Raw genomic sequence first — 13691 nt, forward strand, 5'->3', positions numbered from 1 at the left:
TTCTTGAAATGCAACTTTCTGCTTCTTTACAAATGATTAACCACCACAATCCATTGTGTCAAAGTTCAGGTCACTGCATCCTTTGGGACAGCGATGAGAAAATGCCTTGTGCTTGGGATAATAATAACTGGAATGCACACAGGATGGCCTGAGAGCAGAACTTGTGTTCTGTGTTCTGGGCACAGTTAATGCGAAGGGTCTTCCGCCTTCTGTGGCTTTCCGTTCATCCCCTTGCTACTCTTCCTTATTTGCACTCCCAACCACAGCCCAGCTACTTCAGCAGACAGGTCAGGATGGGAGCAGGCTGGCACTTCCAACCTGCATCAGAAAGTAAGTGAAGGGCTTAATGTTTTATATAGTCAAGCCTTAAAATAACCTTATGAAGTAGGTAATAATGAATTATGATCCCCATTTTCCAGATGAAAAAAACAGTCTCAGAGAAATTAGGTGGCTTGTTCAAGGAAGTCAAATCCAGGCTGTGTTCCTTCTACCAGCCCACCCTCAAGTTGCCCGCTGCCTCTCCCCTCCGAGGCCGCTCACCTACACCTGCCAGATCAACAGAGACAAGACGGTCATCGGCCACGTTCCTCCATCTCTTCATGGGCTGCAGGTGAGTTTTGTAAATGCCGGGTCAGTGCAGTCTGTACTTTAACTTGTTGCTTCTAAGGAGTCCGTGATGGGGGTACATCTGAGAGCCCAGGCCATTTGTACATGGCCTTCGAGTTTGCACCAGGCCTCTCTTACGCTGCACTTCCGTGCTCCCCACCAGAGGCAGGGTTGGTACCATCTCCAGGTTGGGATTCGGGGCTGACACTATGTCGGCAGTGGAACTGAAAATGTGAAGACACCCACCCCACATCTGGTCACAGGCAACCTGGGAGTCATTTCTAGGAATCATTTCTAGAGTTATCGAAGTGAACATTTGCTTGAATTATGCCATTTCAAGAGACCCTTAGAGTCACATTTTTCTTTCATCCAGTTTAATGGTGAGGCCACATCGAAACGACAAGGCAATCAGCGTGATTCAGAATGATGAAAAGATGAAGGGAAAGCACTTTTCCAGGCTTAAATAAAACAAGTCTGACCCACCCTACACGAGTGGTACCTGCCTCTGCCGTGCTCACCCCTAAGGAAAGTCCTGTGACTTTGAACGTGGGAGAAGTGATAGGTAAAGGGTGAAGGTGTTTTGAGTTTTTTCCATGTGCTACTATCACCATGGCTGTCAGGGTTATCAGCAAATACTGGAGACAAATGTTAAATCTGATACCAATCATCTACTGTACTTCACTTCCCAACAAGGTCAGGGCAGCCATCTATTTCTCCCTAAATATAATAAAGTCCTACAAAAGTTATACAATAAGAACAACACGTATTTGGTTAACTAGCCTCATACAGTTATCATTTTTATAATGCCTGTTTGTGAAACATTTTCACACTTAGCATCTCATCTGAACCCTCCTGACCCTAAGTGATAGGTAGGCAGAGCCCTCCCAGTTTATATACATATGAGGAAACAGAATCAAAGAGAGTCAATAAAAATGTCAGCTCAAAAAAACATATATATCATCTCACTTATAGAGAGAGAACATAGTATGTGCCGGCACTGTTCAAAGTGCTTTAAATCTTTCAATTTATCTAATATTCACCACAGTCCTGTGAGGTGGGTACTATTTTATCCCTGTTTTGTAGATGAAGAAATTTGGGCCCAGAGAGGTTAATAATTTGCCCTGGGTCCACAGCTGATGAAAGATACAGAGAGAATTTGAACTCAGGTAGATGGGCTCTAAAGCTCTACAGCCTCTTACTGACTTGCTCAAAATCACGTAGCTAGAAAGAGGCAAACTGGAATTCAAAGCCTGGCCTGTCTGACTCCAGACCCTGTATTTACTTAGTAACAATAGCTCACATGTCTGAGTGCCCAGCACGGGCCTGTTCTAAGCGCTTTATTTGTAGGCACTTATTTGATCCTCACCACTTTCCAAGTGAGGAAACTGAGGCATAGAAGTAAAGTGACTTGCCCAAGGTCTCAAAGCTGTGGCAGAGAAAGGATTTGAACCCAGGCAGTCCGGACCTAGAGCCCAGTCCTTTTTGCCTCACTAACCATCTGTCCTCTCAGCTGCTTACCCCAGAGTCTGTTATACATGAATAAAAACCAAGCTGCAGCACATTTTTCCATCATTCTCATTGGTTTCTGGAGTCACAGATAAGTCTTCTGTCCGTGCAAAGTCTAAGGCATTTCTGGTTACTGGTGGCGTTCTGTTTACTTTGCCCGACTGTTTGCTCTCTGGGGACAGAAGCTGACAGTAGCACTCCCTGGGCAGGCTCTTCATGGATCCAGGAGCCTCAGTCAGATCTCCTGTCGCACAGAGAAAATGAAGACATCCAGGGTGTGGGCTTGGAGGGCACCGGCAGAGCTGTTTCTCCTCTGTGCTGCCCTGGCATGTCTCAGTTTGCCGGGTTCCAGGTAAGTGACGGTTCCGAATGACTCCCTGATCACTAAATATGACGGGGAACATAAAGCAACATCATAGTGACCCTCTCCTTGTCACATGCCTATTAAATAAGGAACATCTCCTGAAGCAATTTGCATGCGTCTGATAAAATAATACCAACAACTCTTTAAATTGTTGTGGAACCCAGCGACCAACTTCAACAAAAGTTCTTGTAGGAAACTGACATGTTTAAATGTATTTTGTCACGCTGAGAATACTTGTTCTGTATTCTGAACAAAACCTTGGCGTGATTCTTTATGCAAAAGGGTTGTTATGTATGGGGAAAAAAGCCAATTCATAACAATGATTTTAATATGAGAGTGACCTACCCTACCTGCTCATCAACCTAAACTCTTTGTTCTCAGACTCCTGCTCCATCTCTCTCTCTCTCTCTCTCTCTCTCTCTCTCTCTCTCTCTCTCTCTCGCTCTCTCTCTCTCTCTCTCTCTCTCTCGCTTGGTCTCGCTCTCCCTCTCTCTTTCTCACACATACACGCACACATTCCAGATGTTCGCCGCAGTTAAATGCTAGCTAATTTATTTCATATTCTCTTTGGTATTTGTTAATAGGCTGCAAAACAGGCTAAAAACAAATATCTGAGTTGAAAGCTCAAACTTAATCTGAGTGAAAGTTCAAACGTGGGCTCCACTGAAAGAAGCACCAGTGACATGGCAATCGGGGGATCCTTCTGGTACAGGAGAAGCCGCTACCATCAGAGGCTAAGCTGTCAGCTGTCCTAGGCTCCTTGTGAGCCATCCCGTGGGAAGAAGGACTGTTAATGCCATTCCTCTTACTCATTCCATAAAAGCTGTGTGCGCACAGTCTCCCACGGGGGGAGCACCTGGTACCCGTACGCACCCCCTGGTGTCAGCTCTGCTGAGCGCTCAGCCCCCATTGGGCACCACCCTGAGACTAGGGTGATGAGTGTTTGCTACCCATTGGGCACTCAATGAATAATAGGTATTATGATTATCAAGAATCTCAACTTGGCCCTGAGAAGAACAAAGAAGCCAAGGCTTTCCTTGTGTGTACTATGTGTCCATCGGGATCCAAGGAAATGTGTCTGGAATGGAGGGTTTAAAGGGATCATAGCAACCCTACATATGGACCCCTATGTGAGGCCCCTTGTCAGGCTCTGAGGCTACAGAAGTGAATAGGACACAAAGGGCTCATGTTCTCATGGAGGAAACCAACATGTGAGCACATACTATGTGTGCTGTTGCAATAAATAGCACAGGGGCAGGTGGGAAACAAGAGAGGAGTGATTGGCTTTACCGGAGATGGAGTCTGGCAAGGCTTCTGGAAGAGAGGGTGCTTGAGCTGAATCTTTACATAGGAATAGGTATTTGCCAGATGGCCACGGAGGTGAAGGGTGTTCCAGGCAGAGGAAGCAGCATAGACAAGGTCAGGGAGACGAGAGAGCCTGGCTTGTTCCTGAAGCCACACATCTACTTCAGTAAGCCTTGAGCACAGGTCAAAGTGGGGAGCTGCCAGAGATGGGACCAAGGAAGAGTCAGCAGGAGTCAGATCCTGGGTGGAGCTGGGGCAGGGGTTGGTGCCTGTACACCAGCCGAGGAGCTTGAACCTTATCCTCTAGGCAATGGGGAGCCATGGAAGGGTTTTAAGCAAAGGATCGATCGACACAGTCAGATTTATACATAGGAAGTTCACCCAGAGGTAGGAAGTGGAGATGTGAGTGGGTGAGTATAGACAACAGGTTGGGAGACCTGGCTTAATCGTCCAGCGATGTCATGAGATGGGGTGTTATCCTTACTCACTATGTAGAAGAGCAAACGGGTCCTCAGAGAAGAGAAGAGATTCATTCACATCTCATGAGTCTCAAACCCTTACCTGAATCCAGGTTTAGTGCTCTGGCCTCTACCCACGATTCCATGGAGCGGTCTTGAACGTGGCATGTGTTTGAATTCCATACACGAAGTGCAGGAATAGCCTTCAGTTCTGCAACAGGGAATGCTGAGACCTCCTTTGTACTAGCTAAGAAAGGTTTCTGTTTTTAGTTACTCTTGTAATCAAGTCAAATGAAATACTCATTATGTCATCTTAAGACTTATGTTTGCTTATCGCCACTCTGTACCAGGCACTTAGGTATATTAAGTCTAATTCTCAAAGCTATTAGAGATAAGTGCTATTGTTTATAGTTTACAGAGAGGGAAACTGAGATTTGGAGAGATAACTATCTCTAGGTTCCTCACTTAGTATATCAATATAACAGAATATGGATTCATATCTGTTTTTTTTTCTGGTTCCAGAGCCCCTGTATCTTTCTGCCTCTTGCTAATGCATTATCTCTTCTCCACCTGCATTGTGGATCTGACTTTCTGGACTCCCAGGCCATTTCTCTATCTCTGGACCACACATTTGTTGCCTTGAGAGTTTGCTTTAAATTTCATTTCTACAATAGCAAATGACACAGAGAAGAGAAATTGAAAATCCACCACCCAGAAGTTGCCCCTTCCAGCAAAGAGGAAGGATGCTATTTGCAAAGGATGCAGCTGCCTAACAAATTGTGTGTGACAAGAAAGTTGTTGTGTCAGGGCATTTCTACAGAGAGCCAAAATATACTGATGCACCCCGTCTATGTAAGCTTATGGCTCGCAATTTACTGCTGACCTAATCCTGCCGTACGCGATGGGTCCATCTTTATTTTGATCAGAGACTCCTGTTAGAAGGAGAGTAGGAGACAGGAACCAAGTGAAATATGTCCTCCTGCTAGCAGCTGCATTCCGTGCACCTCGAGGAATGGCAGGTACCTCCTTGCCAGTCCTTACATAGAGGATACGTTCCAAGGACTTGTAGAAGGGTGTTTGCTGTAGCATTGTTTGCAATTGCAAAACATGGAAAAAATATATAAACATCCTTCAAAAAGAATAAGTTGAATGCAGTGTATGTCTTATGATGGAACATGTAGATAAAAGAAAGGAACAAGACCTCTTTATGAATCAACATGGATAGGCCAGAAATACAATGTTGATTGACAAAAGCAAGTTCTAGAATACTATGTCCAGTATGAGTGCAGCTCACAAAAGCAACGCTATGTGTTGTGTCTATATGTATGTATGTAAACATTTAAAAAACTGGAAGGATGTACAGCAAATTCATGACAGTAGTATCCTCTGAAGAAGAGAGGAAAGTGAACTGGGGCTGGTGTAAGCCACAGACGTCAAATTTATAAGGTTATTTTTTATGTAAAAAAAAAAAAGACTTGAAGGAAGTGTACCAAAATGTTAACAATTGCCAATCCTGTTTTGTGAATACCTGAGTATTTATTATTTTGTTTTCTGTACTTCTCTGGGCATGTTTAATTTTTCAACATTAAAAATACAGAGGATTTTGAATGACAGAAGTCAAGGCAGTTGCTCAGAACGTCCATCTGGTTCATCTCTGTAAATTCACAGCGTGAAGGCACATGTTATAATAACCATACACAGAGGTCCTGACTGCCCCTGTCCTCTGTTGGGTCCATGCTAGTCCCAGGAATTAAAGATGCAATTTAATGCTAGCCTTGCTTTCCGATTTGCATTTTATAGTACTAATAAACCACACACATTTAGCCAGTGTAATTTACAAACATGCTGTTTATTCAGCTGATCACGTCATTGTATTGCCACCTCCATAATGAAAAGAGATCTGGTGGTTGTTACCACTTTTTACCAAGTTCCTTCTGTAAGTGATCATCTTGCCCATTAACAGGCTTTCACATCTCAGAGGGGGAAATAATTGTGACTCTTAATGGCAAGTGTGCACATTATTTATCTACTCAGTCTCCACTGTGGCCTGAATTGGGTGGAAAGTTGCTAAAAACACAATGTAACTATTTCTTAGTGGCAACAGAAAGAGGATACCCTGCAGAGCTGTCAAATACGTACTTAGGAGAAGACAAATCACAGACGATATTGTTTTGTCAAACCTGGGCAGATTAGTAGATAAGAGCACATTCTGAAGCCCCCAGCTGCTGGGCAGCATCCTGCCTCAAGTAACCATTTTAAAGACTACACCTGTGGTTCCCACTAGTCTTTGACCTTTCATTAAAGATCCAGCTTTACTAGGCAATTGATTTTTGCTGATCTCTGGGGTGGTCGTGGAGATAGATTTCACTGTAGTTAATATCATCCTCTTTTTTAGGACTCTTGCCAAGTGAGAATGTATCGTTAATGACCTTGTCTGGAGTGATATGTTAAAATTTTGAGACAGTGGAAACTATGTGATGCTCTGCCTGATGAATGAATCTTGGACACAGGGATGCAAGAGGCCTTGCATGGAGATGGAGGGGACTGGCAGAGTGGATGCTGGCCTGGTTCCCCTACGGGCAGCATAGAGAAATGGACCTAACAGAGACTAGAGTTGAGCAGACCTCGGCTCAGACCCCAGCATGACCACATACCAGCTGTATGGCTCTCAGCCATTTCCCTCATCTCTCTGGAAGGTTGCTGCCTTCTAGCATTGCTGTCAGGATTAGATGAGATGGCATGGGTGAAACATCTCAGGCAGGATCTGACACGTCCTGGGCGCTCAGCAAATCTTAATTCTCTTTCCCTTCTCTTGTCCCTTTTTACCTTGAAAAGAAACGCAAATTACAAAGAATCTTGCAGTGTTATACATTCTTTCAGATGGAAGAAAAATAGAAACCATACTATACCCGTCGTATTACACATGGGGAAACCAGAGGCCTAGGCAGATTAAATAACATGCCCGTTCATTCCCTCTTTTACTCGATGTCCCAAGACTGCCAGGAACTCAACAAAAAGTGTTGCCTTATCTTCTAGACAGATTTCAGATCTCGTATTGCTTGACTGCTCTGCAGATGTGACACCATCTGCCTCTCCCATCCCCCCGCCCCACTGGCCTCACCCCATCCCCTACCCACCCCTATGTACTGTCCTCGCCCTGGCCTGGCAGACACCAGTCTCTCCTTGTCTGCTGGTTGTGTTTATGTTTCCCACGGTCTTGTCCTTGGCCGGCATCTCTCAAGAACAGTCTTATCCTCTCCCAAAGCTTTTCATGATCAGATCTGTATCCCTAGTACAAATCCCTCTCCTGAGTTCCAAAACTGTGTAGGAACTATTTATCAAATGACTCTACGTAGGTGTTCCACAGACACCTGGAGCTCCGCTTGTCCCAACTCCATCATCCTCGACAGATTCCTTTGCTCCTGAGTTCCCCACTCACCCACCCACCGACTCAAACTAGAAACCAGCATCAACCTAAACCTGTTCCTCTCTCTAACCCACACCCCCCATCCTATTACCCGTCACTCTATCCATTCCACCTGAGAATCCTCTAGTAAGTCTGTCTTCCCCATTCTGTCTCCCCTGGATGCTGCAATGGTGCAGGCTCACATCACTCATTGGTACCACTGCTCGAGCCCCCTACCTGCTTTTCCTGCCCCAGGGCTCTTCCCACCTCCACCCAGCCTCCATACTGCAGCCACAGTGATGTCCTAAAGCTCAGCTCTGACGGTGGAGTCTGCATGCTTAAAAACCTTGCCTACCGGATAAAGTCCGGAAGAGCTAAGGTGTGAGGCATGTTTCTCTTTTCCTATCCTAAGCGAAACTGTGAGTTCCAGAAGGAAAAACCTGTGTCTTATAATTCTCTGTATCCTCTTTAGCATAGTATCCTGACCATGGTTTGTTCTCAGACAAAATTTCGTTGACTCATAATGTGAGAGGGCAACTTAAAGGCCACCTCGTCCAAACTTCTCATTTTCCAGGGGATAAAACAGAGGCCCCAAGATGGGGAGGGTATTGCTTGAGGTCATACATCTAGCTGTGGTTGTAATCCCTGCATATCTAAAGCACTGTAGAGTTGATAAAGTGTTTTCACGTATACTTTCTTATTTAATCCTACAAATAACCTAATGAGCTAGGTATGATTCTCTCATTATATCATATAGGTGAGAAAAGGGAAGCTCACAGAGGTTGAAAGACCAGACCAAGATCATCCAGCTCCTGATGGACTGTCTTCTGATCAGAGTTCAGCACCCTTCTGACCCTCGCTAGCCATAATGTCAGGCAGTAACTGGGGGTTCAATAGACACTTGTTGAGTGAATTAACCTCTACTTGACTGATAAAGGAATAGCCTTGCACAAATGAGCAAATATATATTTATTGAATGGACGGACAGGTGGTTGGAGGCATATTTAATTCCCTTCGGATACTTGACTCTCTTCTCTATGATGACCTTTTAGGGGTGAAAGGCCACCCTCTCTTGAGTCAAATGCAGTCAACGAGAGCCTCGCCAGGACTAGACAGACGCGGAGTGTGGATGTCACCTCAGTGCCTATTGATTGCGAACTGTCCAGCTGGTCCTCCTGGACCACGTGTGATCCTTGTCAGAAGAAAAGGGTAGGTACCCAGGCCTTGGGAGACCTCTGAGCTTCCAGGAGCCCTAGTCCTCAGCAGGATCGTCTGAGGCATTACTGACAGTGCCCGCATCATAGTGGGACCTGGGTAAATGTTGGCTGATTTAATTAATGGATTTTATTCCTCTGAGTTTCCAAGGAGCAGTCAGATCCTTTCTTTGATCTTTCAGATTTTTTCCAAGCATATCTGTCCTTGCTCCCATTAGCAGCTTCTTAATTAGACTTCCTACCTCCAACCTTGCTCTTTCAATCCATCTTTCAGGGTGCAGCCAGGGGAGCTATTGAAAATGAAAGTCTGGCCAGTCTGTCGCCAGCTTGGACGTCCAAAGTCTATGCATGGCCCTTAGGATCAAGTCCAGGCTCATGGTGTTCAAGGCCCCCCATGCCTTAGACCAGGCCTACGTCTCCATAGAACAGCCCCCATGCCAGCACACAGGACACGTGTATTTTCCTGCACATTTCACACTCTGTCTGTTCCTTTATTCATGCCGCTTTCTTAGGCTGGAGTGGCCTTTCCCCCTCCTTCACCAGCTATCACCTACTCATGATTTGAAACTGCGTAGTGGCCGCCTCTTTTGAGAAGCTTTCCCTGACTTCTCAGCCCCCCTTGCCCTTAGATAGATACCCTTTTATGAACTACAATAGCTCCTTATTCCTCCTGTATCCTAACACTTATCATTTACTTTTCTTTTATTATTGGTCTTTCCATTAAATGGTGAGCACTTAAAAACGTATTCGATACTGTATCTTCAGTGTATAGGCCAATGTCTGGCATGTAAGAGGTGCTCCATAAACATGTGTTGTTTGATCTCATCATATTTCTTGACATCTCTATAAGGAAGGGAGGATAATTGTTACACTTTCTGTTAGGCAGATAGACAGAGACCCAGAGCAGGTAAGTGATTTCTTGGGTTCACCCAGTAGCAAAAACAGACCTTGAACTCAGGCCACTGGCCTCCTTGTCTAGCATTCTACCAGTCAAAACACACAGTCTCTGCAGTATGTGTTCTTCGATCTTCGTTGTCACAGGAGGGCTGACCCAGGAGCCAGCTCTAAGAACAGGATATGTGTCAGAGAAAAGGGAACGGTTCTCATTTCCCCGGCTCCTTGGGAAACTGAACCAGCCATGGGCTAGGACTCTAAAGAGGCTGTGGAAGTAGGCCCAGGACACTTGCACGCTTAATTGGATCAACGTGGAGAGCCAGGCAGGCTCATTCAGTTCCCAAAGTAGGCATTATTGCTGATGTGATCAACATCGATCCAATTATCTGGATAATTGCTTCATCTGCACCATAAACCAGGAAGACCCAGCATGAGCCATCCACTCACTCAATCAGACAGAGCTCTGCACTCAGACTTTGCTACACATGGTCCCTCAGTGGACATCACTGCTGTCTGCCGGGTCAGTGGCTGGGAGTTCATCAAAACCTTTCGACTGGAATTGGGAGATGTCTTTCCTCCGTCATCTCCACACTCCTCAAACCCATTTTGTCTCTGGTGCCTGGGGCTTGTCTTCTAGCATCTTCTTTGCAGACGTTATCCCTGTCCTGCCAGCCTCTGCCTTCCAGGAAGAAAGACTCTGGGAAAGCAAAGGACCATGGGTGGATGCTTGTCTATGTTTCTTTTCTAGATTTCCAGATACCATGCACGTAATAAGTGTGGCTGGTTAACATGTCAGTCTGTAAAGGGGCTGCTATCCTGCTTTGCCCCCTCTGGTGGTACCAAAATCTTGACTGCAGCTAGCGTTTGGACGCCACCCATATCTGATCATTTCCTTCCTCTGCAGTGGTTTCTCATTTCCCCGTAATGAAGTACTAAATCCAGCCTTACTGAGGCCCGGGAGGCCCTGCCTCACCTGCTCCTGGCTACGTCTCCCTCCATCTCTTGCCACTCTCCCTCCTTCACTCTTCACTCCAGCTGTGATGGATTTCTTCTTGTTTCCTGGAACAAGGTGCATACTGTCTAGTCTCTCAGCTTTGGCACAGCAGTTCCCTCCGCCCAGATTGCCCTTCTCTCCCCTCCTCAGCCAGCTCTCCATGTTTGCCTGACATGTCTACTCATCCTCTGGGGCTCAGCTTAGATGTCGCTTCAGTGTCTTCTAAGGCTGCACTGCGGATTCCCCTCTGCGTTTACAGAGCGCTCGGTACTGCCCCTGTCTTGGCACACGTCGCACTGTGTTGTCACTGCCTGGTGTTGACCATCATCACCACCACCACCACCACCACCACCACCACCACCACCACCACCACCACCGTCTGCAGCCTCCTCGAGGGCAGCCCAGAGGGCGTGATTATGATCAAAACCAAACAAGCATAAGTAGCACCTACCTTTTTCAACATTGGGTGGCTCAATCAAAAGTTTGGAAATCCAATCCATATTTCTGGAATAAACAATCTAGAGATAGAGAAATATTGACTTCTAAAAATTATTAATAATTAAAAAGAAAAATGAGCACAAGCAATTGAGTGCCTCCTGTGTACCAGACAACATGAGGTTTCATATATATCTCACACATATAATTGAAACTCCATAACTGTATATTGAGGTAATTCATTATCCCCATTTTATAGATTAGTAAATTGAGATCACAATGCTTAAGTAGCTTACCTGATATCACATAACTAGAAAGTATCAGAGTCAGTGGCTCCAAAGTGCATGCTTTTGTGTTATAAGCTACTTAGTAAATGAGAATACTTGAATCAACCCATTGGATTAATCAAGCTGAAAGACTGAACTGGCTGCATCAAGGCACTTACTACCTTTGACTCCAAAGCCCACGCTTTCCCCACATTTAGCAGATCTTTACTGATCACTGTGGATGCAGAAACTGAAGATAAGGTCCCTGCCCTCAGAGGGCTCCCAGTCTATTTGAAATAGACAACCAGCCAATGGCAATATAGATGCTTAAGTGTACCCCTTAGCTCCCCAGGTCTCCAAGGCTCTGCCCTTGGTTCACCTTGCTCCTCTCTGCTACAGTACAGACATGCCTACTTGCTCCAGCCCTCTCAGTTCCATGGGGAACCGTGCAGCTTCTCTGACAAGGAAGTTGAAGACTGTGTTTCCAACAGACCATGCAGGAGTCAAGTGCGCTGTGAAGGCTTTGTGTGTGCGCAGACAGGTATAAAGGGACGCAGGAGCGGGAGGGGAAAGCTATCAAGTGAGCCAATGGCACGTGATGGTGGGAGGACTGGCCATTGCCTGGTGCTCATGATCACGGTCATGTGTCAGGTCAGGAGGCCTCCTTGACCTCTTTTTACACGTATTATTTCATAAAAACAACCCTACCATGTAGGTGTTAATATTACCCCCATTTTACAAATTGAGAAATTGAGACTTGGAGAAGTTACTCAGGCAAGATCATATAGCAGGTAAGTGGAGGAGGTACGGTTAGGAATCGGGGAATTCAAATTACATTCACTGACATTATGGACACCAAAATTATGTGTGCTAGAATAAGAACTCCCGAGTTAAATCTTACTTTGACTTTGTAATTTAGAGAAGTCACTTAACCTTCTCCCTTGTTGGTTCTCTAAACAGAAAATCAGAAGTGATGTTAATACCTTACAAGTCTGCTATAAACATCAGGTGACACAATGGATGCGAAAGCTCTTTGCAGACCCTGAGTTCTGCTGGCTTTCTCAGAGGTTTGAGGCTAAATGCAATGTGGCAAAGCCACCTGCAACAGTTAAATAGGGTGGGTAGCATCATTTATCTCTGAAAGCTGTCTGGTGAGATGGTCCCTGCACTTCTGTATCACCAAGTACAGCATAACCCTTAACCCGTGAGATAGTCATAAAACATTTTCGATTAAAGGAAGCAAGGGAAGAAAAGAAAAGACAGACGAACGGGCAGACAGAGGGAAGGCAGGGAGGAGGCGCTCACAAATGAATGATCATCAGTGGCAGAGCTAAGTAAACACTTGTCTTTTCAATTCATTCCTCTATAGCTCATTCAGGCGAACACATGCCTCTCTGTTTCTCCAAGGCGCCAGCAAAAAGCAGAGGATTTTGACCCAAATTATCTAGATGGGAGTTGCAACTCTCTACATTCTCTGTAACCATGTGGACTGTGCTTAGGGATCTTCTCAGAAAGAATTAGTGATTCTTAGAGCAATTTCTAGGGCTTATTGCAAAGGCGAAACTCCATCCAATAAATCTGAAAGACTTTTACAGGGTGTCCATGGACTAATTATGACCAGTGTTCCATGATTCTGACCAAAGCCATAATGGTTATTTGGGCAGGCTTTAGTTTAAATGCCTTGTAAGGAACATATGAAAACCAGATTGTTACTCTTCTGCCTTTAATACCCCAAAACATTGGTTAAAAATGACCAGACACATCTGAGGAAAAAAGGTTACCTGTCTTATGGGCTTTATCCCCCAAGAAGATACAAATAAGAAAGGAAGTCAAGTCAATGGGGAAAAGAGTTTCAAGGAAGCAAATAATTTTAAACATACAGTCCAAATAATTTTATCATCTAAAAGTAGTCCGGGGCTTCCTTGGTGGCGCAGTGGTTGAGAGTCCGCCTGCTGATGCAGGGGACACGGGTTCGTGTCCCGGTCCGGGAGGATCCCACATGCCGCGGAGCAGCTGGGCCCGTGAGCCATGGCCGCTGAGCCTGCGCGTCCGGAGCCTGTGCTCCGCAATGGGAGAGGCCACAACGGTGAGAGGCCCGTGTACCGCAAAAAATAAATAAAAGTAGTCCGAATGGCTCTGGTGTTGAAGGCAGTGTGGTTTAGTGGGGAGAGTTTGTGATAAGAAAGCTATAGGTTCCAATCCTCCTGCCAGTACTTACCAGCAATGTGCATTTGGACCATCAA

At 45.4% G+C, this 13691-nt stretch overlaps 1 protein-coding gene across 1 annotated transcript in view; it reads left to right on the forward strand.

Moving 5' to 3' along the window:
- The first annotated feature begins 2281 nt into the window (after positions 1 to 2281).
- Positions 2282 to 13691, forward strand: part of C8B (complement C8 beta chain) — a 40970-nt gene continuing 29560 nt past the window's right edge. The window contains exons 1-3 of the mRNA XM_029229313.1: positions 2282 to 2464; positions 8698 to 8854; positions 11848 to 11989. Of these exons, the coding sequence (XP_029085146.1) occupies positions 2373 to 2464; positions 8698 to 8854; positions 11848 to 11989 (391 nt within the window). The 5' untranslated portion in view covers positions 2282 to 2372. The remainder of the gene's footprint in view (positions 2465 to 8697; positions 8855 to 11847; positions 11990 to 13691) is intronic.

This window comes from Monodon monoceros, unplaced genomic scaffold (assembly GCF_005190385.1).
Source record: "Monodon monoceros isolate NGI ecotype Baffin Bay Population unplaced genomic scaffold, NGI_Narwhal_1 Super_Scaffold_18, whole genome shotgun sequence".
Taxonomy (NCBI): Eukaryota; Metazoa; Chordata; class Mammalia; order Artiodactyla; family Monodontidae; genus Monodon; species Monodon monoceros.